This window comes from Scatophagus argus, chromosome 16, assembly GCF_020382885.2.
Source record: "Scatophagus argus isolate fScaArg1 chromosome 16, fScaArg1.pri, whole genome shotgun sequence".
NCBI classification, from domain to species: domain Eukaryota; kingdom Metazoa; phylum Chordata; class Actinopteri; family Scatophagidae; genus Scatophagus; species Scatophagus argus.
The window spans coordinates 12,698,026-12,725,145 of record NC_058508.1 but is presented as its reverse complement, the minus strand read 5'-3'; the positions used below and the strand labels follow the sequence as shown (position 1 = coordinate 12,725,145).

Here is a 27,120-nt window from a genome sequence, read left to right as displayed (position 1 = left end):
ATCTGTTGCAAAGAAAAAGCTAAAGCCACCATCCAAAAGAAATCATGACTTAGCAAAATACAAAATCTGTGACTAAGGAGCAGGATTGTTGTGTTTAATTTACTTACAGCGCTCTACGTCATCAGGCTTCACAGGGAGAAAGAAATGCATACACATTACAAAAATTGTGATTTTCATGGTCAGTAGACCAACCATGCAATGCTGTAAACTAATAGCGCTTTACACACAGGAAAGAGACGTAATGGCAGAGCAGTCAACTGCACTCAAGCTAAATCTTCTTCCCTTTCACATAATGTGTTCACATGATCTCATTGACAATGGGATGACATCACCATCATTCCACAGCTGACAGGTGTCCGGTTTTTCAGGTTTTCTCTGACTGTTTAAAGATACCACTTAGCGGCTGAGTTGTTGCTGTGTTTTCAACAGGGGTCTTACAGTACTTAAAAAACAAGCAAAAAAAAGAAATACTTCAATTCTTAAGTAAAACGGTGAAAGAAATAATTAAGAGAGTGAAGTAAGTAGTTTACTTACAATTAAAGTGATTTGATTCATCTAATCTCTGGGAAGTTGTAGACAACACTATATTTGTGAATAAGAGATATCAAGGATATCTGTTATTTGAGCCTGGTAGTTTAATCAGGTAATTCGTATTTTTTGTGGTGAGTCATTTCCAATAAAACCTACATACATTATTATTAGTAGTAGCAGTAATAGTAGTAGTAGTAGTAGTCTCTTTGATTCATTAGCTGTTGTTGTTCTTATCAACGGCCACTAAGTGACGCTGTTTTATATCGTAAACTAGTTTCAAGGCGTTGATGCACATCCCATATATGGTTATTTTAACCTTATAAGGACTGACGTATGTGACGCTGGCGCTACAACGGAAAATATGACCGTGTGCGGGAAAGGCGAACGTTAGAGCAAGCTTCTCTTTCCAGAGCTGTAAATGTACATGTTGTGAAGTGAACTGGATATAACTAACTGCAGCCAGTTAGACAATCACCAGCGTTTACCGTCAGTAATCCCTCAGTGAGTAGTCTTAACTTCTGTGTTTATAATTCTGCAAATTATTTTCACATGTGCTATTCTGAACTGTCACGAAAGGCTACAGTTTCAGATAACAGCTAGCTCTGTATCCAGTCTTAAATGTGTTGGTAGTGAATTTTCCGTAATGCTGTGCTCTGTGGTGCAAGTATTTTTGGGAACACGTGTTGTATCTTCCTTGTGTCTCCGTCTTAGTTTAGGTTTTAGGGCCTACAGATAAAAACAGCATTTGAACTTAAAGAAGAAGCTCGTGGAGACAGGCTTTAACTTCTGTTTTTTCCTGACCAGTGTAGCAGTGGGTGGCAAAGCTAATGTCTTTTTCCACTGCTACACTAAAGCTGTCACACACTCACATTTTGTAGGTTAGTAGGTAGGCTATGTGGCTATTGGCTTGTTGAGCTAAACAAAATGATTTTTGTTTTCATTTACAAGCATGAGCAAGATGGACACGACACACAAGACTGGGGTTAAAGTTTGAGGAAGGGTTATTGCCTTTGGTACAAAGTAACATGCATTTACTATTTAAGTATATTAATACTCGAATTTAAGTATTTTGAAGTTCTTTTTTCCCTGCTGCTTTAGACTTTACTACAATGCAGAGGGAAATGCTGTGCTTTTTAACTTCACTACACCAATCTTACTGCAGTTGGCTATAGTTACTATTCAGATTACTATGTTACATACACACACATTTATGACTTTTAAATAGATTAAACTGCTGGTTTTACAATCTTATTGGCTTGGGCCACACAGCAGTTATTATTTTCAGGTGATTATACACTAATGAAATCACAGTTATGAATATTATACTCAATTTCTGCCAATAAATCCCACTCATTGTACTGTTGGCTATGTTAATATGAAATATTTATCTTATTATCATTTTTTTTATCTCAGAGACATGACAGAACCAGTGTCATCAGGGTATATAAAGACATTTGTCTGTTGTTTTACCTCACTGATGATTTCATAGTGAAGATGCCCCTTGAATAGGATGCTGTTATTTATCCATTTAGTAGCAGTAGTTGTGCTGCGCCTTCTGTGCTGTTAAGTCTTGTTGGATTTTATTTTAAGAACTTTTAATAGTCCACTTTGTATCCTTGATTTCTTACATTATAGAGAGAACTACAACTAAACGAAGTGTATAAGTTGCCGTTGAAGAATCTTCACAAGTCCAGACGCCTTGCTTTAACTCTTTGAGTGAATATGACCTGGATGACTGAGAATCTCCACAGATATATAAGTTGCCGTCCAGCAGATGGCGCCTTACCCAAGATGCTCTCATCAGTTTAATTGTAGGATTCAGATTTAGGTATTGATAATAACTTATTTGTCTCTGTGGAACATTTTCTGCTTCGTATACTCAGCTGCAGCTCACTGCCGGTACTGACAGGATTCATTGGCTTGTATGTTGTTGGACTTTGAACCCGGGACATCCAGTTGAAGGAGTATTATAAATCATCATGTGATTCCAAGTTCCTGCTAACACATACAGTGCTGTTTTTCTTATAATATACACACACATATATGTCTTTGTGCTGTATAACTTGTAATAACTTTTGAAATCTTACATTAGGGCAGTTGTTGATATATTCAAAATAATACTCAAAAGTTACAGCAATACTGACTACTGCTATTGGACAATTTATTCTGTAATTGAAACTTATATATAGTGGGTAATCTACAGGTTTTGCGACAGTATTCAGACCTTCCTATTGGGTTTTTTTTTATGTAAAATATAATGACAAACAGCCAGATGACTTGGAGACTTTCCTTTTTTTGGTAGTCTGTTCCAAAATAACTATTGTTATTGCTATATTGATCATTAATGTTGTCGGAAATGTGTTTTAAGTTTGCATTCGTGGCAGATGCGATACGGGGCCCTTAGATTCAGTTGAGATCTCCTCCATGGGTTCAATGTCAACCTAAACAATGGTGTGATCGCTCTGAAGGAACGGAGCTCCAGCAGCGGCCGTGCGGGACATACCGTTGCACCAATTCTGCTTTCCTCCAATAGATTTAAAGTGTGCGCCTCGGCCCACAATGGAGAGCCTGGAAGTGGGAGGATCAGTTCCGTAGCGATCCTTCTGGCTTTGTTACGCCTGGGAAGCCATTTTGGAAATCTGCTTGTTGTGCACCAGCATAACACTCGCAAGCCACTTGCAAACTTTTGTGTATTTTTTTTCTTTTAATAGAAAATTAACGTTAAGGGATTGTGCATCCGCAGTAATAAATAACCTTTGAGTTTCCGTGTGTCGGGATGCTGGCAGAAGTTTGCGCATTATTCGTGACAGTAATATGAGGATCTTTTCCTTGTGGATTACGCCTTTAAGGAATAATAACATACATGGACTCTAACCACGCGGGCAAGTTGACATGCTACTATAAATAATAACCCCTACGTTAAATATAGTTGCAAATTTCTGTTGTTAATGTGCCATTTCGTTTTGTCCACACGTATTTTGTCCTTGCTGAGCTCCTTTACTCATAACTAACGCAATCTCAGGCCTTATGTTCTAGGGTGATTGTGACAAATTTACGACATTTTTCCTGTTATGAATATGTTATCCATCCATGGCCACTGAGTGCGTGTTTTGACGGCGAAATGTTAACACGGAGGATAATAACTGGGAATAGTGCGTCGTTGCACAAGCCTGTAAGTCAGTGCGTTCGTGAGTGACGACGTTGTCTAAATACATGGCGTCTAAATTTAGCATCGGGCAATGTGAGAATGTAACTGGGCTTATAGGTCATCTGGCCGGACACTATCTGCAGTTATTATTAACTAGCTATGTGTTTTTAACGGCACCGGTCTGAACGCTGTTTTGACAGCAGGCAAACAAGTGACCGGACTCAGTTTGCCCTCTTCGTCGCAGGTGGTTTGCGTAAAGGAGCCAGCAAAACAAACGTGTGAGAAGAAATAACAGTACTGTGGGAAAGGTGTTACTATAGCATGTTCAGACTGTAGGTGTATGTTTGATGGCATGCCCGCATGGTCTGTTGTTGTTGAAGCTGTCGTCTTAGTTATGAGCTCAAGGATTTAAATGTCATAACATTTCTGGAAGGATCCTGCAGAATATACAGGAGTAGCTCGGGCTACAAGGTAAAAGCGTCACACTATGCTCTCCCTTGTTCTCAGTTCATACTGCTGTAGTTGTAGCTCAGTGGAGGTACTACAGGCGGCTGTGTATAAAAAACTAATCCTGGCTGAATTGAAGTAGTCCCCTTAGCTTTTGGATATTTGTTTCCACTTATCCCTCTTTTCAGCTTGGAGACTTGGACATGGATTTGAAACTTGATTAAGATTATGGATTGAGTTTTTTTTGTGGTGGATTTTAGGAAAAGCCATCTGTTTTATTTTGCTGCTCCAGCTTGATATCATCTCTCTGTTTGATTAAATAGCTGCTGGAGCAGGAGTTTCCAACTTGTTCAAGATCTTTTTGCCGTATGGATAGATTAATGTGCTGCATAGTTACTCAGTTGGCAATTTATTTGGTACACATAGTTTATATTAGCTGAAACTACTGCAATCTAATACAACATTCCTGGAATAAAGCCTACAATTTTGAAGGTAATAATGTTCTGTGTTGATTGAACCCTCTCATCACTTTGGATGATGTAGCTTGTGGTGTGGTTGAATTATTGCATTATACAGATAGATGTGGATTTTAATCGTTTTTGGCTGGGGACCCTTAGGCATACCTTCTGTGTCTATTTGGAGCTTGTGGGACATTTCTCATCTTTTCAAACAAAAAGGTAGCATCTTTTGCAGGACTGTTGCAGTTGATTGCAGTAAATTTAGCTAGGTGTATCTAATAAACTTGCAGGTGTAGGCAGTGTATTGTGGTAACAGCATTTGCACAGGCTGTTCACATGATGCAGATTTCACTATGTGAAACTCAACCCTTTAACCGGTTGTTTTCCCGCCCATTGCCTAAAACTCAGCCCCACCCCTAGCAGTTTTACTTGGTTTCATAATACTGTGTGTGGAGCTCACCCTAGAAGTCACTGTGGGAGTAGCTGTCCTGGTGTGGAGCCTGCTTGATACAACGGGAGAGAGAATCGTCATTCTCTCTGTCCCGTCTCTGCCAGTTGCTGCCGTTTTGCCGACCAGCGGAGAAGAGTCAAGTCATTCATTACAGCTTCAGTGGCATCCATAGCCTTCGTCAACAACCAGGCAGAGCCAACATGCAGGAAGAGGTTGGCCAACTCCCGTCGACTGTTAGAAACACAGTAGCGTTGTTGTGTTCCTGTGGAAAAGGAATGTCCAGCAGCTCTCATTAAGGCCTGCCTGTGCTGAGCTTTCTGACATGGTTGTACAGCGTAGCAGTAGCCGGTGGTTGTGTTATCTTGGAGAGCAGCCCAGTGAATAGCGCCAGAGTTAATTTGGGAAGAGGCAGGGAATTTACTAATGCTGCGTTGCATTTAATGTGTGGATGCAGTCTGAATCTGCAGCCAGATTCAGCCAGTCTGAATATGTCTTTTAAGTACAATCACAGTGTGGCAGAACTTGAGCTCATTCATGGAACTAATTTGTCTGCAAGAGACAGGCTGAACAAGGCTGAGCATGCGTTCTTTGTGAGTGTGTATGGAGGTTACTTTGTTCTTGTTATCCCCCTTCACCGTGTCAGCTTTGGCTAAAGAGTCCTGTCCTTTGCACCCTGACTCTTGCAGTCTGAACGAAGAAGAATGACCATGGATTTTTCCCAGCTGCACACATATACACCGCCTCAGTGTGCTCCAGAGAACACCGGCTATACCTACTCTCTCAGGTGAGACCTCTGTGCTGTGCTGTGGTAGGCTGGTGAACAGTCAGACCTACAGCATTTCAGTAACACCCTGCTTGTCATGTGTGACTATAGGCAGCTCAGGGAATTAACTTTGAATCAAGCCAAACTGTCCTTTGAGACCCTACTGTTGCATTTTAATCACTTTGAAAATGTAGTGTCGAACCAGCTACTCCATGACCAGTTTGTTCTTGTATTTAGCAGAGCATGCTGTTGAGCCTCTGTCAACCTTGACGCTAATATCTGTTGTCACTTTATTCATGTCATTATACTGTGATATAATGAAATGGTTCTCAGTTGCCAAATGATCCCAGAGGTTGTTTTACATTTGCTGTTGTTTGATGCAGCTTGCTTTTGCTGGTTGAGCCCTGTTACCCAGTTAGATTGGAAACTGGAACACAGTCACAGCATCAAAATTTTTAAATGCATTTGTTTTTGATTACACAGTTGCAGTTCTTTAACTTTCTGAGTTTTCTAAGTCAGTTACTGTTATTAAAAAAAAAAAAAAAAAAGAGTCCTGCGGTTTTGATGACTCAGCCTCGTGATTCAGTTGGTGGGTGCGTTTATATTTTTGGTGGGGAGTTGCAGAGACTTGCACAGGGTAAAAATCTGTGTATGGGCTATGTAGCTGAAATTCCTCTGTACATAACTTTTGCTCTATTGTAGACTCATGGAGCCAACTTCAGCCTTTGAGAATTTAAGTTAAACATGACATTTTTGATACAAAGCACATGTCATACCTGTACTCCTAAGGTGTGGTCGACGCTTTACTGAGAAGGTCTGTGCATGTGGTGGAATGTTTCTGTCTTCTGTGCTGTCACAGTTGACGTCGGCAGCTCTCAGAACAGAGAGAGGCGTTTGGGTGTGTAGATCAGGAAATGAAATATCACCTTGCCCCTTGCTTAACTTGCTTTCTCACTTTACAGAAAGGAAGAGTTATTTCATGAGCAGAGACCTGCCATCACTGAAGTGAAAGTATGAAACTGTCTTTGAACAAAGACCCCTCATTAGGTTTACAGCGTGTTTTGCAAAAATGCAGAGCATGTTGAAAACTGCAGTCAGCACGCCTACATTACTTAGTGCACTTTCTCATCCAGCTGAACATGTTCAGATTGCAGTTTGTAAGTAATTATATGTGATATTTGCATTAGATAAGTTTTGTATTTAATATGTCAGCAGTTGTTACAGTTTTATAGATTACTGGTATGGCATTGCTGCACAGGGCAAATTTGCCTTTTTAGAATAGCATGTATGCTGAATTTTTATCACAACATAAATGGCAAAGCAATAGGCAAACAGACCCTCAGCATCCTCATGATTTCAATTCAGCTTATGGCAACCAAAGTGCTTTCCAGTAATGTGAAATCCAGTACGGGTAACTGGTCTTATGAGTCACGCTGTGGACTGAGGCAAAGTAGACTGAATGTACAAACAAAAGCTTGTTTGACACTCCCCTGGAATCTGCCAGGTAGATGAAAGGCTGGAACAAGCTAATCGTGTTCCTTTGAATGCAGTCAGCTGAGAGGTTATTAGTGACCCTCACAGTCACAAGCATGGCTTTGATCCCAGGATTAGACTAATAGTTTATGCTTCTTGACCAGCTAGTCAAGAGAGCAACTAATGATGCTCAGCTCTCCTGAAAAATAATAAGCTTGATGAAATTCAAATCAGCTAACTGAAGACGTTACATTGACTCAGACTATATTCTAAGTAAATGGCAGGACAGACAGACAGACAGTAAATATTGTGTTTACTACTTGTTCAAAATTCAAAATCGGTATCAACGCCTCAAAGAGTCTGATTGTGTTCAGACTTTAGAGGGTGTCTGTATTGTGTATGGCCTACAGTGCATACAAAAGAGCAATGCAAAGAAGGACTGGGTCAGGTGACAGAAACCGTTGGACCATCTGTTGTCAAAACTCAAAAGAGCAGCGACAAGTTATGTGGCATTGAATGGTCCAGGAGAAAGGAAGGGAGGAGGCCAGCCGATCTCATTCCGTCTCAGTCTCACACAGATACGAGGGAGAGATCATTACAACTTAGACCACCAAATCTGTTAATTAATACTGTAAACACAGCGAGGGGATACACTTTTATTCATAGCTTTACAACCCAACAAGATTTGTATTACTGGATTGGGAGATTTCTAAGCTCTCATTTCATCACTGTTTCTTTCACTTTACTGTTTAATGGAGTGATTCAGTCTTTTCAATAAGGGAAACTGCAAAGCTTCACCCAACACTATAGCCTGCTTTAAGTAGATAAAAGGCAAGTCCCTTAAATATGACTTTATCAATGTCTCATATTAGAGATATGAAATTTTATGTGCTTAACAAAAGCTATGTCTTGAAGCTAATTTAAAAATAAACTCACATTTAACTCACATCTTATTTATAAAGGACTCATGTATATATTGCCAATATCTGTTTAATTATTTTTACTTCTTTTTGAAGGGAAAATAAAAGGATTCACATTCTTAACAAAGGTATTTAGACTGCATTCTACTAACTGCAGGAAAGGGTAGTATGAGGGTAGAGAAATGTCCTGGAACAGACAGAAATACTGTAATTGAAAACACACACACCAAGCTCACTGATACACCATCATTCGCCAAAAGTGGTCTGCGATTTAGAGAAGCACTGCATCGATAAAGCTTTACAATTTGCATCCCAGCTGGAAAGTGGTGCAGGGATTTTTATACACTTGGACCAGCACTCAGCTATTCCACCTCTTGAAAGACAGACTGTGCCCATCTTCCCACTGAAAGCTGGTGTGAGTGTGTGTGTTGTGTAATGACACATGCAGACGCCTTCATATTTTATGATGGAGGAAGTGGGTCAGTGGGGCTGGGCTTATGGAGTGTTTCCGTTTTCCTCCTACAAGTGATAGCTGAACAGTGACAGTAGTAAGCAGCAGTGATCGAGTTATCTGACGTTGTATGCGTCCGTCTGTCAAATTTGGCAGTCGACAGCTCACTTAAAAGATCTGAAAATTTGTGCGAGTGATGGGAGGTAGAAAATGTATGAAGGCAGCAAACAGAAGCTTGGGTGTAAAAGTGCTTTTTCTTTCAAGCATTAAACCTTGTTGAAGCTGCAGTTTTATTAAAACAATTCATTTCAAGCATTGTTTAAAACCGACTTCAAAATAAATCTGCGAGAGCATATGAAATACATTTGGTGGTGTGACATTTGTGCATGTCACGCTCTGCAAGACAAGATTCAGAGATGCAACTACGCCAGTTGGGCAGTGGTTGTTCATGCTGCCGTCACAGTTGTTCTGACATCTGGTCCGGGTGTATTTTGGTTCATGCACTGCTGGTCAAGCGCCAAGAAAATGACAGCAGCTGGAGTCCTCTTTCTTTTGAGGGTTAAACTCACAAACATTATTTTTTTGTGCTGTTTTTCAATTTGTGAATACTACAATGGAAAGATCACTGGCTACAGCATCTGTCTGTTGGTAAACGGTATATATCCAGCCCATGCTACTGATCTGTCTCTCTCGAGCCAGGGAAGCTGTTTAGAGTGGTCTCCGTGACAACCATGGCAACATGAAACAGCACACTATATATTGCTGTATCGTGGAGAGTGAAATGCTGTGGAGAGAGACTTGGACACAAGGAAAGTGGTGTCTGTGGGAGGGAAAATGAGGGTGGGCTAGAATGATCTAATGGCAGTGCCAACTAAATTCTAGCCAACTAGAGATGGTTTTGGTTGTTTCAAGGCTCTTTGCTCGGTCCCAGTCTTCCAGTTCCTGGCCTCTGGTAAATATAGGCCTCTGCACCTCAGGGGAAAAGACTTTTCCGCTCAAACAGTTTGTGGAAGAAGGAAGGTAGAGTGTGCTATGTTTTTCCCCCCCTTGGGTTTCCAGAGACTCTCATAGCTGAAATTCATGAACAAAATGAAATCCTAGAGTGTCCTAGAGAGGAGATTTAAATAAATTGTTGGGTGACAAAACACCCAGTTTTTTTTCAGACAAAATGGAGCACTCCAAATCTCTGAAATTATTTGTTACCTCAGCTTTTTTTTTTTGCCTGTGCCTGTACCATTCCCCAGTATCACATTTTGTGAGATGGCAGCTACAGACTGATAAGTAGAAAATGCCAAATGTGATTAAAGATCTGATGTTGCTTTTGCAACTGTATGATTTTGTTTTAATCTTTTAATGTTACAAAGAAGGACAATACCCTCTGAGTGATCTCACCCAAAGCATGCAGCACACACTAATGGCTAACTAACAAATGTTTTGCAGCAGTTTTTGCTCCTCCTCATAGTTTCACTGGGAACAACACGCCCCCTCGTCTTGTGAAAACTTTTTTTCTGTTTTTGTGAGTGCGTGTGTGTGAGGCTATAGGCTTTCTGGCCACACTTGTGGTTTTGAAGCTGAGATTTATAACTTGTGGTTTCTGTAACTTCTGTCTACGGTGTGTGTGTGTGTGTGTGTGTGTGTGTGTGTGTGTGTGTGTGTGTGTGTGTGTGTGTGTGTGCGAGAGAGAGGACTGCTTATCCTGACTTTTTTTTATTAAATATGAGTCGATTAAGTGATAAGTAGAGTAAACTAAAACCTTTCTGATAATTGATTAAGGGTTGTGATTCTTTTTCCAACAAATTAAACCTTTTTATTTACCAATCCATTGATTAATGTAGGAAATAGTCATGAGCCCTGAAAGTGGTGCTTCAAAAATATTTGCTCCACCAAATGAAACGGAAATGTTTCTTTGAATGTAAATGTCATATTTGATCTGTTCAAAATCAAACTGCATCAGCTGTGTAGCTGGCAAAGAACCACAATCTTGTATGTAAACCTGATGTCTCATTGTGTCCATTCTATTAGATGTATGCTGGGATCTTTCTTTTGCAGACACCATGCAAAGCAAGCAGAAGGTGGGTGGGTGGCAGGTCCTTCTTAATGGCAGCAAACCAAACATACTGGAGGTGTACACTCACCAGACATGACGTTACTAGAGTTACTTTTTCTTTGCCATGGAGGGATTGGTCCTCTGGGGCTCTTGGGATGGATCTGGAGGAAATGATGACAAGCCGGTTTTGCCTCTCTCATTTTGGCAGCGGCTTTGAACACCACTCTGCCAAAAAAATGTAGTTTCTGTTGCTGTCTCCAGGGTACAGTGTCCCGATGAACTGGTAAAGAATAGACATTTCCACCCCACAGGCGGATACTTTCTCAGTAATGCGAACGTGAATGGCTGAGAATCAGTCACCCCATCCTGAGGCTGTCTGGATATCTGATCCCATTTCAACTGTGTGTGCACCCTGACGTAATGTTAATTTTTATTATGATGGGCATTGGTCGCGTTGTAATACCAAGAATACATGATTATAGAGATAACCCGATTCACTACTGTCTCACTGAAGATTTTCATTATCGAGCTACATGTTATTTTCCTTTGAAATGTCAGAAAATAGTGGGAAATTCTCAGCATGATTTCCCAGAGCTTAATTTGAAATTTGTTTTGTTAGACCAGTCGTTCAGTTCTATATCACAGAATACTAAGAAATAAAACAAATCAATTAATTGACTGATTGTTTTACTGCTTTTTATCCAATAGTTTACGAACTGAGCCTGGATCTCTTGGCTTTTTCTAGTGAGTCATCTGTCATAATAGTGTTGTGTCTTGCATTATTCTCTGATGCCAAGCAACCCTGAACCCCACCCTGGATCCTTATTGCATGATGCTCTGCATAATAGAGCTGCCACGATTAGTCAGCTGAAAAAAACTATTAAAACTACTGACCAACTATTTTAATCATTGAATATAAATGTCCAAGATTTGCTTACAGCTTCTTAAATGTGACAGTTTTCTGTCTTGTTATATTTTACAATTTTTTAATTAAATTGTGATTAGCTTTTTCTCCTTTTTTTAACTTTGTATAGACAGTCATTAAAGATAATTGACAAATTAGTTCACTAGCCCTACTATATAAAAGTATATGCTAAATAACCAAAACATAAGGCAATAAAATGTAGAATTCTGTGTCGTAAGAAGAAAGGCTGGCTGTGCCCACTGAATGTGGGAAGAATATCAAAGCTTTAGTGTTATGTAAGGAGAGATTCCAGGAAGCTGAATGTCAAGATGGAAGTGTCTTCTCTCTCAGTGCTGTAAGTCTGTCTCTTCATCTGTGTCTTCTTCATGTCTTTATTTTTATGACTGATGTGGGCCGCCGGAGCCACCTGGGAGAGAGGTAGAGAGCCACGGATCAATTTGAATACCAAGGAACTATTGAAAAGAGTTTGCAAACTGATTAAACATTCTTTACGGCCTTTGAAGAGACAGGCTGGGATCTGAACAGTCGATCGCTTTTAAAACGTTGTTTTAGTTTGAGGTGCACGCTTCAATGTTGTGCTGTCCAGATAAAATCAAGTCAAATAAAACGAGGTTCTCTGTTTTGTGAGTTGACAGGTAGAGCTGAAGGTTGCATTAATGATAGTGTGTCTGTAGGCTACACAGACAGGCAAGTCTTTTCTTTCTCACACACACCCTGCCTCGCCTCGGGCGCTCAGTCAGTGACACTGCCAATGAATCTTTAACTGGTATATTCTGTTATGATAAACCAAGTCAAATGCGTTTGTAGACATGCCACAGTGAAGCTTATTTTCGGATCAAGATTTAACCTTGAGGCAAGCTTTATTAACTTTAGTAGCTCTGTAGCTGTGTTACAACTATGAGGTTTGTAGTGCTTTTGCTGCAGTCAAGACTTACTGGATTAACTTGTTTTTGAATTATTTAACCCAACTGATTGTCTTCAAACTTTGAAATTCAAAGTAGACAGAAAAACAAATTCTGTACTTCCCTGCAGCTATTGTCCAAGATTTGAATTTCAGATTTGAATGAGTCAAACAAATGATGTCTAACAAAGACAAGATGGAATGTTGATTACTGGTTAATCTGCCAATTATTTTCACCAGTGATGGTATATTCTGTAAAGTGTCACATCACAGTTTTCCAGACCTCAAAGTCCCATCTTTATATTTTTTCTTTTGTACAACTCAATAGTCCAAAACCCAAAGACTCTTCATTTGGCATTGTATAAATGACAGAAAAGCAGCAAATCCTTTATTTAAGATTTAAGAAGCTGAAACTAGTAAATGATTAGAATTTTTGCTTGCAAAATGACAAACAAGTTCATTGATTATCAAAATAGTTGGCAGTATGTTTTCTTTCAGTTTATTTTATCTAGTATCGATCAGTCGACTTGTCATTGCAGCTCTTTATCAGCCTGCCTAAGTTTAAGTACACCCTGTTTTCTCACACTCTGGTTAGGGTGTGGCCTTCCATGTCCTTGTGTCTCTAACGCAGGCTCAACTGTCCTTGTATGGCCCCTTGCTCTAGTGTGAAACTGCCTCTCAGCAGTTCACTACATAGAGATACAGTTTGATGCAGATATATGGTATGATCATGGAAATATTATTTGGTAGTAGCGTGAGTTGGTATTGCTCCTGCTGGCTGCACTAATGTCTGTGTTGTTTTTGTACAGTGCTGCCTGTTTATATGATGTTTATATGAGCTTGTTAGTGCCGCCCTCATATAATACGACACCGCTTGCATTCCTCCTGAGTCATTTTTTTTCTTCCTCTTCTTCGTCTTCTTCTTCTTCAGGGTCTAGGTGGTAGCTTGTAGGTATGTGAGGAGAGGGGTGTGTCATGTACAGACACTTGAGACACGCAAGCACACTGAATGAGTTTCACTGTTTGGACAGTCTTGTATGTGGTTTTAAATTGATGTAGCCATATCAGTGACTTTCGATTTTTCCACTCATAGATATAGACATTTTTGTGAGACATAAAGACATCGGGGGGTGTTGTGTTAAACAGAAAAGATGAAGATAGTGTCCTAGTGTTGGAACAGATAAGAAATAGTGTTGTGTTTGGATGCTCCATACAACACGTGTGAAGGAAATGCTGATCCTAAAGAGCTTGCACATGTCCAGTCATTCTCCTTGGCTAGGGCTTAACAGTAGAAGCCATTTCTGGTCAGCTTCTGACCAGCAGGACACAGAAGGAGAGGCAGGGTCATGTGCTCAAAGAAAAGCCAGTTGGAGCAGCAGGCAGGAGGCAGAGCGAGGACGAAAGCACATAATTGGCTCTCAGTGGGAGCGTAATCCTCAGGGTTTAGAGCCAGAGGGAGGACCAGACATCAACATGCACAGTACATGTCCACGTGTGTGTACATGCAATTGACATCAGTCAGTTTTTTCCTGTGTCCAAGGATCTGCTTTGATATTCACTGTTGTGCGAGGACCACTGAGGTCTCAGTTAAAGTCACTCAGGTGACTTTAACAGCTCTTATTTATACACTTTTCAAGTATCTGGCAGGAAGTTTATTCTCTGCCTCTTTCCAGTGACTGATAAACTACTCTACCCCTCCTCTTCATCAACCCTCCCCAGCATGTCTGTGGAGTAATTCTGCCTGACCCAGTTGAGCTGAAGAGTATACACAGCCTGCAAAAAAAAGTGCAGCCTGGTCTTTTCAGTTCACTTTATCTTTTTAGAATTGATCACACAGTACTAGTATAGTAAGCTCTGAGTAAACCTTGCTTGTAAAATTTTACCTGCTTTACCACAGTAGAGAAGGATGGCATTGTAATGGTATTTTTTTTTAGCATTGTTAATTTGTTTGCAGCAGAGAAGGATTATAGAAATAGTTTTTAATAATGGCTCCAAGGGGGTTCACAGTTGCTGCCCATTTGCCCGTTAGTCAAGGCTGAATGTTGGCCTTTGCTCAGTGTGCCTACATTGCCAGGTGGGTGTGGCCCTGTGAGTCACAGCTGCACAGTGCATGCCAAAGTCAAAATTTACAACATTCTTGGTGTGTTTTCACTTACGGTTGGCTTTGGGTTGTACTGAATGGAGTATGTTTTTTTTCGTTCTACTAGCATACTTTTGGATACATAACAGGCTCATTTTTCCAGTCTCATTTCCACATACACACTGTGCCTATTCTTTTGTCTTGTTTTCTCTTTCCCCTTCATGTGAGTCACTTCCTGTCAGGCCCGATGCCAGTTGCAGAGAACAGAAGCACTCTAAATGGACTGTCCTTGTGTTTTGTTTGTTTTTGTTTAGAAACAAGAAAGCATCTCTCAAATTGACTCACTGAGGATGACACACACATCAAGAAAAGTTCAGGATATCTCTATTCACTATTGATTTGAGGTTGAAAGTTGGTGTTTGTTTTCTCCAAATTAATTTTCATGCAGCAGACACAAGAAACTTTCCACCCTGGGATCAACTGTCATGCAATACCTTCTTTCGTCAACCCCCCCCCGCCTTCCCACTTTATAACACTGCTAACTCTGTTGATCTTTGTCCTCCACTCTTCCCGTCTCAGCTCCAGCTACTCCACAGCAGCGTTAGAGTTTGAGAAGGAGCACCAGATTGCCGCCGTGTACGAATCGCCCAGGATGTCACGGCGGAGCCTGCGTTTGCAAACCGCCGCCGGTCACTATGGTAACGAGAGCATGGCTGATCACTCCCAGAACCGCAGCAGCAGCTACACCAGCACCAAGAGAGAGACACGGTAAGACTAGCAATGGATGCTAACGCTATCATATATTAGCTGACCTGAGAGTAATTCTGTTAATGTTTCATCTTTTTATGTCTGTCCGAGGCCGAGACGTGTTTTTCAAAATCATTGATAAAGGAACGCAGTTAAAAGTTGGATGCACTTAGTTCTGAATACTGCTTGGATGTTATACACATACACATTTAAGGCCATAAGTGTGGATATTGGGAAAGTCCCTACTCCATATGTCTCTCCAGTGGTCTCAACATGCCTCTGTCATATTCATATACGTGCAACAAAACTCACACCTCTTCATGTTTTCTGTCTTTGCTCTCCCAGGACTCTGCGCAGCAAAAAGCAGCAGTCCAGTTCTGGTGGCCTGTCATTATCCCTGAGCCAAGCCGCCACACCGAGGAAAACCCTCTCCTTCTCAGCTGTTAGTACTCCAGTTAGCAGCAGCATCATTCAGGAAAGCAACACAGCTTCTGATGCCTCTCTGCTCACATCTATCCTGGACCAGTCCCACCTGAGACAACGCACCGTCACCACAACCACAACCACCACCTCTACTTCAGTGGACGGACACTGGGGTCAGTTGTGGAAAACAAAGATTCCTTCTCAAACAACATATTATTCTGCTGCAACATTAAGTTAGTTGAGGATCTTTGAATTCCAGCATTTGAAATATACAACACAAAGCTAAAAAAATAGTAGAAGAAGAAATTGAAACAGAAAGTAATGAAGTAGTAAACAGTAGTTTAGGTTCTGATCTATATGGTCAGTATTTTCTGCATGTAGCAGTCAAGCACAAGAATGAAATGCATTACTGGGTTCTCGTTCCTCTCAATGAACAAACTCCTGTAATGTATTAAGATGAATTATATTCAACATAACACTGAGACTATTTCTTTTGCTTAAGAATAAATGTTAAGTAAAAATTGGCTATACCTGCATCTGTTAGGTATTCAGTGGTGGGAAGTAACTACCGGTAATTACATTTACCCAGGTACTGTTTACATTCATTTATGAGTTGCTTTTACTTGAGTATTTTAGTGGTATTACTTTTATACTTTTAAATACATTTTTCAGCTAATGCTCATGTACTTACTTCATGAATTCAAGACATTTTTAGATTGTAGTATTGGTATTTTTACCTGCTGAAAAGGTCTTCAGAATCAGAATTCCTTTATTTATCCCTGGAGGGAAATTCTTGTTTTTACAGACATTGCACAGCAGTATTCCCGACCAAGAAAGGAGAAAAGTGCAGAGTATAAAAAATAGGATAAACTTAATAAAGATAGGATAAACAAAACTAAAATCTCTTGATACCTCCAACACCTTTTTACTTACTTGTGTCCTCTGAGAAACTCTGACAGTGAATTCTGTCGAAATGAATAAATAACATATTTGCTTAGTAATGTTCTTGCGCCAATATTTAATGAATGTAATGATTTGTTTGTGTGTTTAAGAATGAATTTGTTTTATTTATCTGTGCACATGCTGCTCTCCCTCAGGGAGGAGCTTCGGCGCTGACCACAGCTCATCAAGCATAAACGGCGATGCCAGTGCATCAAAGTCCCACACCTCGCTTTCCAATGGCTATATCTGCAAAGACTGCTCTTTACACTCTCAGAAGAATGACTCCTTTATCGCACAGTCATCATCATCATCATCATCTCAGGCAGCAGAAGCTTCCTCAGACACTCTTTCTTACTCCTCACCTTTCACAAGTATATACTCCAGAGACAGAAGTCGAAGGAACCAGACAGGTGAGAAAATAGATCAAAATGCAGACTACTGCTCCACCTCGCTTATGTCCTTCTAAATGTTGAAATTATTGAAGCCAGAACGGTGCTGCAAGTTCATTATGTTCATATCTCAATGAAGCTGTGTTAATGAGAATATAATTGGTAGTGGTGTCTCTCCGCAGGTGTCCTGGTGTCAATATCTAATACATGTATACGCTACAGCAAACGAGCCCTGGCCCCCTTAGTGTCCTTAGTCACCCTGCTCTTCAACAATGTGCTCTGGCTGGGTTCAAGGGCCAAGAGCCCTCCAGGAAAAGGTATAAAAGAGAAGATGTCTGCTTTTCACTCATTATCCATCAATCTGTTTTTCTTCTCCTGTCTTTTGTGGTGTCAGTTTTTCCTGAGCCGCTCAGCTGAGCGTGGGATTCTCTGTGATCTTGAGGGGAAAAGAAAACTGACAGATTTCAGGCTCATCTCTCAGCTAATTCAGAATCTCCACCCCATGTTGGTTTCTGCCTGAGCAGATTTCTCATCGTCACTTTTAGTGTTTCTGACTGATTAATTGTCTGTTTCACGTGTTATCTCTTATTGGATTTCCATAGCTTCCTCTCGTTTTTCTCTCACAGTATCTTCAGGGGACTTCTCTGACTTTCACTTCATTTCTTCCTCATCCTGACACCCATTTATTTTTGAATAATTTTAGCTTTGCCTCGTCTGTGCGTTTTGACTAACGGTGATTGTACGGGGTGGGTGTGTCACCAGGTGTCCTTGCCTCATTTTCGGCCTCAGTGAGACAAGCAGTGTCCTCCAGTTTGTCCCAACTGTGGCTGTTTAAGCAGACCACTCTCCACAGGTTGATGGGCTACAGGGATAAGTGCTATGAAGGACAAGGTACCAACCATTACTCCAAAGGCTAGGGGCCACAGCTCCTGCTGCTCTTCTGTTAATAAACTTTGTTGTCACCATTGCTCTCCTTTCCAAGCTCTTATTTACTTTTTTGCTTAAGGGGAAAGAAGCCTCAAATCTAATTGAAGGATCTCTTTTATCATCTCTGTTCTCCTTTCACTTTGACACTTTGTATTTCTGAAGCAGAAAATATACTGTAAACAAATTTAAAACTGCAAACCCCACCACAATCCCATTTCTGATTTCTGATAAAGCAATCACGTGGTAAGTTGCTTTTTAGTTTAAGTCCTTTTAGTTCACATAAGGTTATGAGAACATGTGCACATAAATGCACACTCAAGCAAAATGAAAAAGATATCCTGACTCCTATCTCAATGATACCTCTGAAGTTCCTCAAACAAAGCCTGTAGTCAGAAAACAAAATCTGAGTTTTGGTAAGACAGCAGCTTCAGTTTGTACAAGGTCAGCTTTATTTCTAGTATACTCCTGATTTAAGCTGGTTCTTTTCACAGCTGCAGAAGAATTTGGTCAACACTTCAGTATCAACACATTTCTTATTGTTTTTCTAGCAGTTGTCACTGTATATCCTCTTAACTGTTTTCATGCACCTCTATTCTCATTTGCTTCATGAAGACATAAAGCTCCTCTGCTGTCACACTGGTGGAATGTGCATTTACTCTTCTTCTTCCTCCCCCGTCTTTCATTTCATCAGAATTTTCACATGCAATATGGTTTTGATATTTAAATAAATGTGTTGTTTGTATGTATGTTGCAGCTCACTCAAGTTTCTGTGGAAGCATGAATGTGAAGGGCCTGGTGACTGAAGATGCAGCACATCTTAATCTCAATGGTTCCCTGTGTAAGCAGACGCACACACTCATTGTCTCTTATACTCATTTTCTTGCGGTAGCCGTGATTGACAGAGTTAATTATATGCGTGACCCGTGTGAGGACCAGAGAGCAGAGGTTGTGTGAACCACTTTAACTAGTCTGCAGCATGTTGACCGCTGTGACCTGCAGGTCATCCAGACCTATTTCAGGGGACCAGCTCAACACCAAAATGTTACATAAGTGCTGATCATTCCAGACTTTGCGTTAGTTTAGTGGGGTTTTTTGTTACATATATGCAAATGGTAAAAAGCAGATAATTGAGGTTAAAATTATATGGTTGAGGAACTTTAAATTGTACACCTTTCCATTAATTAAGAAATAACATATTAAAAAACATGAATGACTTAACGCAAAAATAAATCTTTTGAAATAAGGAACAATGAAGGGCCAGACGAATAGCAATGCAGTTTCAAGGTCATTAGAAAGTCACTAGAAAAGTACTGGGTCCATTCAGCACTGCGTTTATAAAATTAAGCTAATAGTCTAAAAGTTACGCTGAGGTAAAAGTTAAAAGCATTTTTCATTTAGGGGAGACAGCTGTGAATCGACCTCAGGGACGTTTTAGCATTTGCCAAGATTCCCCATGTATGTTGTCATCACATACAGTGTATTGCATTTAAGTGGCCCATGTGTATTTTCTTTATATTCGTATGATTTAGTGTTGCTGATTCATTTTATATTTTCTTTTTCGTCACTTTTTATTGTTTGCAGAACATTGTTTGATTTTCATGCTTGTGAGCCTTTTTTTTGAAGTCATTTCACACATCTTTTGGTTTTGTTCTTTTCTGTTTGCCTGCGGTCCATCATTTCGGCGCACACAGGTGATGACTGTAAAGGGAAGCAGCATTCAGAGACGCACACCGTCCTCCTCACACAGTCCTCCAGGCCTCAACGCCTGGTGGGGGCACTGTGGAGCGTCTTAGCTTACACAGGTTAACCAGAAATTCATTTACGTTGATGACAGCCTGTACCTACTGTTACAAGGATAATTTATAACTTACCCTGTTTGTAAGTACAGCCAACTGGTGCTACAGTTAATCAACTGAAATGTTTTTTCACTCCGTTCTTTCAGGTTACTGCCTCCTCCAGCCGGGTTACTGTGTGGTGAGAGCAGGCAAAGCATTGGGATCCGGTGCTGGGACAGTGGTGCAGAGGCTGCTCTCACTGGTCTGGATGCTCCTGGCATTTCCTGGTTAGTGAAGCTTTTTTCCCCCCTCATCCTCTCCAAAATATATGTATTCTCTCTCTATGTATATCTGTATTTTTCTTGGGCTACATGGTCTGACTGTGTACCCATTGTCAGTCTAGGTGTTTTATTTTATTTTTGTTTTATTCAATCTATCCAGTGAAAGCAGGCAGGGGACTTCTGTGGTTTCTCGCAACAGGATGGTATCAACTGGTGTCTCTTATGTCTGTCCTCAACGTGTTCTTTCTGACACGGTAAGAGTTAGACCTACAACTCCACATGTTCACTGATGTTCCTCCATAACAGTGTGATGTGTAAATAAGTCATTGTTTGCACTTAATAAGGTAATATTACGCCATTGTTGTGTTGTTTCTGATGCCCCTAAGTGGCCAGAAAAATTACTTACGGAAGGTTTAAATGTCCAAAGTGGATGATCTTCCTGTTTAATTGTTAAGATATGACGTCTGCTTTAATAAAAAATTTTAGCATTGATACCTGGTGGTTTTATTCTCATTTGAATAGACATATTTTTGTTTATTTACATGTCCAACAAGTTTTTTTCATAGCTTGTTTCAATACTTCTGACTGTTTTCATGAAGATCCTAGTCTTTTTAAATGAAGGTCCTGTAATCCTGCCAGTTGTATGCTGATCTGACCAGGGTGTAACTCTCTGTTTCAGATGCCTTCCGAAACTCTGGAGGCTCTTGCTGCTCCTTCTGCCCCTTTTGCTCCTCCTGGGTGAGTTTATAAGAAGTCTCAATGCGCGATTCTTTTGCCGCAGGTGTAGCCCATTTAGTGAGCACATACAGAGAAAAATCAGTCCGTGGTGAGGCAGTAGGTGTCCTAACCAGCACGCTTCCCCAGAGTACACTGCATATCCAGTACCAGATTCAGGTCAGCCTCTCTGGGCTGCTAGTGAGTTACTCCACTCTGAGCCTCAGCATTGCTCCACACATGCTTGCGCTGCAACAAAACACAAACACATTTATGTATTTATATTGTTCAGTTATAGGACGAACTGCTTCATAATTTACACACTTCCTTTAAGTGTACATCCTTTAAGTCAGTTTAAATGTGTCTTAACACTCAGTAGAGCTGTTGTATATAATGTTTCAATTGAAGAAAACATTTAGCTTCATATTAAATGTAAATATTCCAGATATCTTGTGCATCGCTTAATACACGCACCTTAATACTTATCAGTCAGCCTGTTTTATATCTGTGATCCTGACTAGAATTTTAAAAAAACAACAAAAAAAACAACTTTTTCTAAAGGGTAGGAACAAAGTTTATCCACACATCGCGAGTTTGAGTGACCTATCAGCAGACGAGTGTGATTTAACCTTCACTACCTTTCGCCTGTGTGCAGCTTTATGGTTGTGGGGTCCATCCACTGCTGCCCTGCTTGCTTACCTTCCAGCCGTGAACCTGACTGAGTGGCGTCCTGCTTCTCCCTTCACCCTCCTATCGAACTTGGTGCCAGTTTCTGCTCCAGTTCCTGCATCTGTGTCCTCCCCTGCATCAGAGATTCCAGTGGAGCGAACCCCAGCCACCCCTGTGTCACAGGCACCGGTATGACACAGAGATTAAACAGTGAAAGCATTATTAGAATGCACTGAATGATAGCATGTGTACAAATGAGTTTATTACAAGACGTATTGTTTCTTTTTCCCCTGTAGTCAGTTGTCTTCAGGCATTAAGATTTTTAGAGGTAAAAAAGAATGCCATTGTGGGTTTGGTGCAATGCAGGACTGTTTCGAAAGTCACCACAAAATTGCAACTTGTTTTCTCTCTGTTCACTCTTTCATTCTCTTTCCTCAGCCAGTGGTTCCCCCTGCAGCGCTCTCTGGTGTTGACTTAGAGAGACTGGAACTCGTTGAGCGCCAACTAGCCCTGTTGTGGGAACGAGTCCAGCAGGGAGATGAGAAGCAGGAGCGGCATCACGGGGATATTTTGGGTCTCTACAGCACCCTGAGGGAGCAGCTCCACACTCAGACCAACAAAGAGAGCCTGGGCCTGTGGGTGTCCTCCCTGCTGGACCAGAGACTCGGCGTGTTACGGGGAGAGCTGGAGCAGGAGAACATGCAAAGAGCACAGGTAAGGAGATGAGGATAAGTGTTGAGTTGCAACAGAGATGTTTTGCTTGAAAGGTTTACATGTTTCTCACTTTTGGTGTCCTCATCTGTGCACCATGCAGGGTGCAGAGCAGCAGAAACAGCACCAAGAAAGTCAAGCAGGACGTTTGGCTGACTTAGAATTGCTGCTCAACGCTCTGGCTGCTAAAACTGAGGTACGTACAGCAGGTACACTGTGTTACATTGAGAAATAATACAGGCTTATCACACACTTGTGCCAGAATTATCTAAATGTCTAACTGTCAGTTGGACCCAGTGTTGAATTAGCCATGAAAAATAAGCCTAATTCAGCCAAAATTAAAAATAGCTGCAAACCTAAGTAGATAAATCATAAAGGCACAAGACTAATTAAAGAGACTGTAAGAGTTCAGCTCAAATGGTAAACTTCAACAATGAACACACAACTCACATTCAAAGCCTGGAGCCTCATGAAAAAGTGTCTGAGAAAATGGCACTGATTTGGTTTATCTGTAAGGAGTTTTACACTTTATGTGCTGTCCTCCTACATCTTATGCATTGTAGGAGATGCAGCAGAAACAGCAGCAATATGAGCACGAGAAGCAGGAAAAAGAGAAGGAGGTTGTCACTTCAGCTGCCGACACAGTTTCTGTCAGGTAAAAACAATAATAATAATGATAATAAAATTACAAAAAGAAGTAACTCTTGACATCCACATGTTGACTCAGTTCTTTGGCAGCTTACTTGTCTGTCTTTCACTCAGTGTGGGTGTGAAGCAGGAGGACCATGATGCTCTGCTAGTGGAGGTGCAGAGACTTGAAGCTGAACTGGGCAAAGTCAGACAGGACCTGCAGGGTGTTGTGGGATGCAAGGGCAAGTGTGAGCAGCTGAGCACACTGCAGGAGACGGTAAGTAGCACAAGTATTGACTCTTGTTTGTGGTTTGCAGCAATATCAACATTTCTTTATTCAATAGATTCCTGTGCATCCCTTTTCCAGATATCAGCCCAGGTATCATCCCAGGTGCGTAAGGAGTTGCAGGCTCTGTTCTTCGGCAGTGGCGGGTCGGGAGAGGTGCCTGAGTCTCTGATCCACTGGTTGTCTGAGCGCTACGTGAGCACACCTGACCTGCAGGCCTTACTGGCCTCACTGGAGATGAACATACTGAGAAACGTGTCCCTGCAGCTGGAGCTTAACCGTGCCCAAACCCTTGGTGAGGCCGAATCCCAAGCCAAGGCCATCATTCAGACAGTGACGGGGTCTGTACAGCAGACGGCTGCCACTGAGGGACTGACAGAAGAGGTAAAGCATGTACTCTTCTCAGGTGTTCATTTGCCATGTTTTCTGACTCTTATTTAATCTTGTGTTGTGGTCTGTTCCACAGCAAGTGAGGCTGATTGTCCAGAACGCTTTAAGGCTCTACTCTCAGGATCGAACGGGCATGGTGGACTACGCCCTGGAGTCTGGAGGTGAGAATGAAGTCTCGCATTGGAATCAGTGCTTGTCTGTCCAGTGCCTTTGCACAAGTTAATAGTTAACCCAACAGGGATTAACAAGCTAGCTGCTTCATAACTCACTACTGTGCTCTAATGTCAGTAATGTGCTCGAATGTCTCTTACATAATGAGGGAGCAGGCATTAGCCAGGCTGGAGGACAAGAGGGTATTAACAGCAAAAGCTCAGACTCCATAGTCGTATGTGAGCAGTCTGTTGACCTACATGGGAGCATAACAAAAAGCGTGGGCATTGAAACGTTGTGGTAGCGCTGTAGTTCATACATATTTAGAACATGCTATCAATAAAGGCTAAAGTACTAGAAAAAACAGGAAATTAGGACTTAATTTTCAGGATAATTATTGTTTCCTTTTGCCGTTTGTTTGTGTTCAGGTGGCAGCATCCTCAGCACTCGCTGCTCTGAGACATATGAGACCAAGACTGCCCTCATGAGTCTCTTTGGCCTGCCTCTCTGGTATTTCTCCCAGTCTCCACGTGTTGTCATCCAGGTGAGACTCCCCATGAGAGAAATGTCTGTTTTACTGATCATGTGAAGTCAGTTAAAGGATAGGCTCACTGTATTTTAAGCATGTCTTTAAATGATAGTCAGGAATCTGAACACTGAAACGGCTTTTTCTTACTGTAATCATTCCTCCCGTTCATACTGGTTAGCGTATAATCTCTTCCTAATGTAATTTCAGTGATGGTGGAAAAAAGTTAGTATGAAGCTTGAGAAGTCTGAGGTAGACAAATCAGAGGAATGACTTCCAAAATTTGTCTCCTTTCAGTATAAAATTATACTCTGAGGTTTGGAAGATGGATGATTTGACTAACTCATACTGCTAAAGCCTTATTAACTTAACAAGCTATAGATTAACTTCAAAATGTACTTTTGCACAGATCAGTATATTTTAATTGACAATATGAACAAGGGGACTGATTACAACATCCTAAACCTGTTTTATGTGCATATGACTGAAGAATTATGTGCTCCTTTTAATCTTGTTATGATACGGTTTAGATCTTCAGGGGTCTCATTCAACAATTATCTTGGCTTCTGTTCTGAAATTTATTCTGGCTTTTCGCCCCTCCTCAGCCTGATGTGTACCCAGGTAACTGCTGGGCGTTCAAAGGCTCTCAGGGCTACCTGGTGATCCGGTTGTCCCTGAGAATCCTGCCCACATCTTTCTGTGTGGAGCACATCCCCAAGGCCCTGTCCCCGACTGGAAACATCACGAGTGCCCCACGCAACTTCACTGTTTTTGTAAGAAAAATATAGATAAATGTGAAGTCCTACAACTGGACATATGTTAATTCACTGCAAGCATGAGTGTTGAACCCCTGTTTTCACTGCTCATGTGCAGGGCCTAGATGATGAGTACCAGGAAGAAGGGAAGTTGCTGGGTCACTACACATACCAGGAGGATGGGGAGTCGCTGCAAACCTTTCCTGTTATGGTAACTTCAGACGAAATTCTTTACCTGTAAGAAATAAAAAATCAGCTCATTGTGCGTTGGCCTGATGTGAATATTTTCTTCGCTACAGGAGCAGAATGATAAGACCTTCCAGATCATCGAGGTGCGGGTGCTGTCTAACTGGGGTCATCCAGAATATACATGCATGTACCGCTTCAGAGTCCATGGAGAACCTCGGCCTCAGTGAACCAACCACTAATACAAAGGCTCATATATGACATATCACACTATCTGTACATAGCTCTCGTCAACTTCTTAAAAAAACAGAGGGGACTCGACAGTGCTTTCTGAACGTTTTTGTATGAAAGATAAAAAAGAACGCAAGCTGTGGATTGTTAAAGGAATGTGCACAGACTGAGTGATGAACATGTGTTTTAGAAAACTGAAGGAATCGCAGTAAAGTCTGTATGGGGACTGTCAATGTATGATCGCAGAAGAAGAAAAGAACCACGGAAGAAGCTAAAAGGTCTCTTGCACTGAATCAACCCGTGAGGGCAGCAGGCTCCACTGAGCGGACAAATCCGCTGCTACCGCCAACCCCAACCCCCTCCTTTGGAACCTTCTACATGGAGTTGGACACTTGAAATGGGGGATTACAGACTCATCTCCTCCATTTCCCCACACAGTCTGATTCACTTTCACTTTCAACTTTGATTTCTGTTAGTCTGCTATTTTCAGGGTCAAAGCCACTGCACCTTTGCCTGCGATGCTGTCCAGGCATGATTCTCTTTGTTCCTGTCAGGCTTCTGTAATGACTTTAGCTGAGCTCAGCGTGCAGCCTGCAGGACTGAACCACACTCACAGGTGGTGTGTACTGGAAATGAAAGGTTCACTACAGTCAAGGCTTGGCATCAAACATCCACATAGCCATAACTGCAATGCTTCTTTTTGTTTTGGAACTGAACATGCCGTCTATGGACAGGTTCTGAATTTTTCTCATGTTGGAGACATTTACTGCAAGTCATCCTTTAACTTCACAGCAACACTATATATCCAGAGCCCTGAGCTCTATGTGTTCAGAGTATAAGAGGCTCTTCTCTTCACTATGTACATTAGACAAAAGAAGTGTACTGTTATGGATGGACTCCGGGATTCATTCTAGCATGTAACTCTTTGCGAACCATTCTCTATAAATGTTACATGCATCATGGATTTGCATGAGAGTGTGTCCTCTCTGAAGGTTTGAGTCCTGTGCCTGGATCTCAAATTACCAATCAATGATCAGAGTTAAGAAATATAATTACTCCTGTTGACAAGAGTGTGTTTTATTATTATTTTTCTTTTTTTACCATCTGTTTCTGTCAAGAGGGGTTCTCTCTGTCTCCTTCTAGCTCAGTTTTAAACGTCCTCCTCTCATGGGCTCCCTCTGTTCTGAACCCCTAAAGGAATGTAATCTGTATATTTAATTGTTGATAGCTGATCCTTTATAATATCTGCTTTTATCAGTGTTGCTTTATAAAAAAAAGATCATCCTGTTACCATGATTATTATTGTAATACTACCATTATTTCTACATTGTGTTATTTGCTTTTTGTTCTGTTTTGTTTTGAGGGGTTGTTGATGATGTCAGAGGATGCACTGCAGCAACTTGGTAGAGAATTGTCTGTGGCACAGGTCTTCACAATATGTTTAAAAGAAATGGGTGCGTGTAGTCATCAGTTTTGGTTGCAAATATGGGGAAGTCTAAAATGTTATGTATAAATGATGTTTTCACAATCTTATTTATTAACAAGTCAATTAGTGACTGCAAGATATTAGTTATTGCAATGTATATTTTGTCAAAAGTTGTTCAGTGCATTTTGGAACCACCATTTTTTTTTTTTAAGATAAATGGCTATTTTTGTTCAGTCATGAGATGACTTAACTGCTTTGGAATATATTCCAATAAAGACTTTAATTTTGAAGATTTTTTTTTAGTCAGTTCCATACAGCATTTATTAAGAGCAAGCAATAGATTTGACATTTTACAGACCTGGACTTT

The 27,120-nt window shown here is 41.0% G+C and overlaps 1 protein-coding gene across 11 annotated transcripts; it reads left to right on the top strand.

The window, feature by feature from the left end:
* The first annotated feature begins 865 nt into the window (after positions 1-865).
* sun1b (Sad1 and UNC84 domain containing 1b) lies at positions 866-27,043 on the top strand. Of its 11 annotated transcripts, none has more exons than XM_046414337.1 (23): positions 866-1,032; positions 5,722-5,819; positions 15,175-15,363; positions 15,688-15,938; positions 16,863-17,117; positions 17,279-17,413; positions 17,859-17,987; positions 18,778-18,861; positions 19,715-19,825; positions 19,966-20,085; positions 20,240-20,333; positions 20,759-20,817; positions 21,449-21,651; positions 21,901-22,176; positions 22,277-22,369; positions 22,737-22,828; positions 22,936-23,080; positions 23,171-23,473; positions 23,556-23,640; positions 24,058-24,173; positions 24,761-24,928; positions 25,029-25,121; positions 25,210-27,043. In XM_046414337.1, the coding sequence occupies exons 2-23, from the start codon at positions 5,737-5,739 to the stop codon at positions 25,324-25,326; spliced, it is 3,201 nt and encodes a 1,066-aa protein (XP_046270293.1). In that variant the 5' UTR covers positions 866-1,032; positions 5,722-5,736; the 3' UTR covers positions 25,327-27,043. The 11 variants fall into 11 exon arrangements, with proteins under 11 accessions (XP_046270293.1, XP_046270297.1, XP_046270292.1 ...); XM_046414336.1 differs by lacking the exon at positions 866-1,032 and adding an exon at positions 2,782-3,413; XM_046414335.1 differs by lacking the exon at positions 866-1,032 and adding an exon at positions 5,115-5,247.
* The last annotated feature ends 77 nt before the right edge of the window (positions 27,044-27,120 follow it).

Bases quoted from the DNA above. Each gene is read 5' to 3' on its own strand.
- sun1b (XM_046414332.1), top strand. From the start codon at position 5,476: ATGTGTGGATGCAGTCTGAATCTGCAGCCAGATTCAGCCAGTCTGAAT. The intron at 15,364-15,687 runs GTAAGACTAGCA...TTGCTCTCCCAG, and splicing joins AGCACCAAGAGAGAGACACG to GACTCTGCGCAGCAAAAAGC. The intron at 22,370-22,736 runs GTACGTACAGCA...TATGCATTGTAG, and splicing joins CTCTGGCTGCTAAAACTGAG to GAGATGCAGCAGAAACAGCA.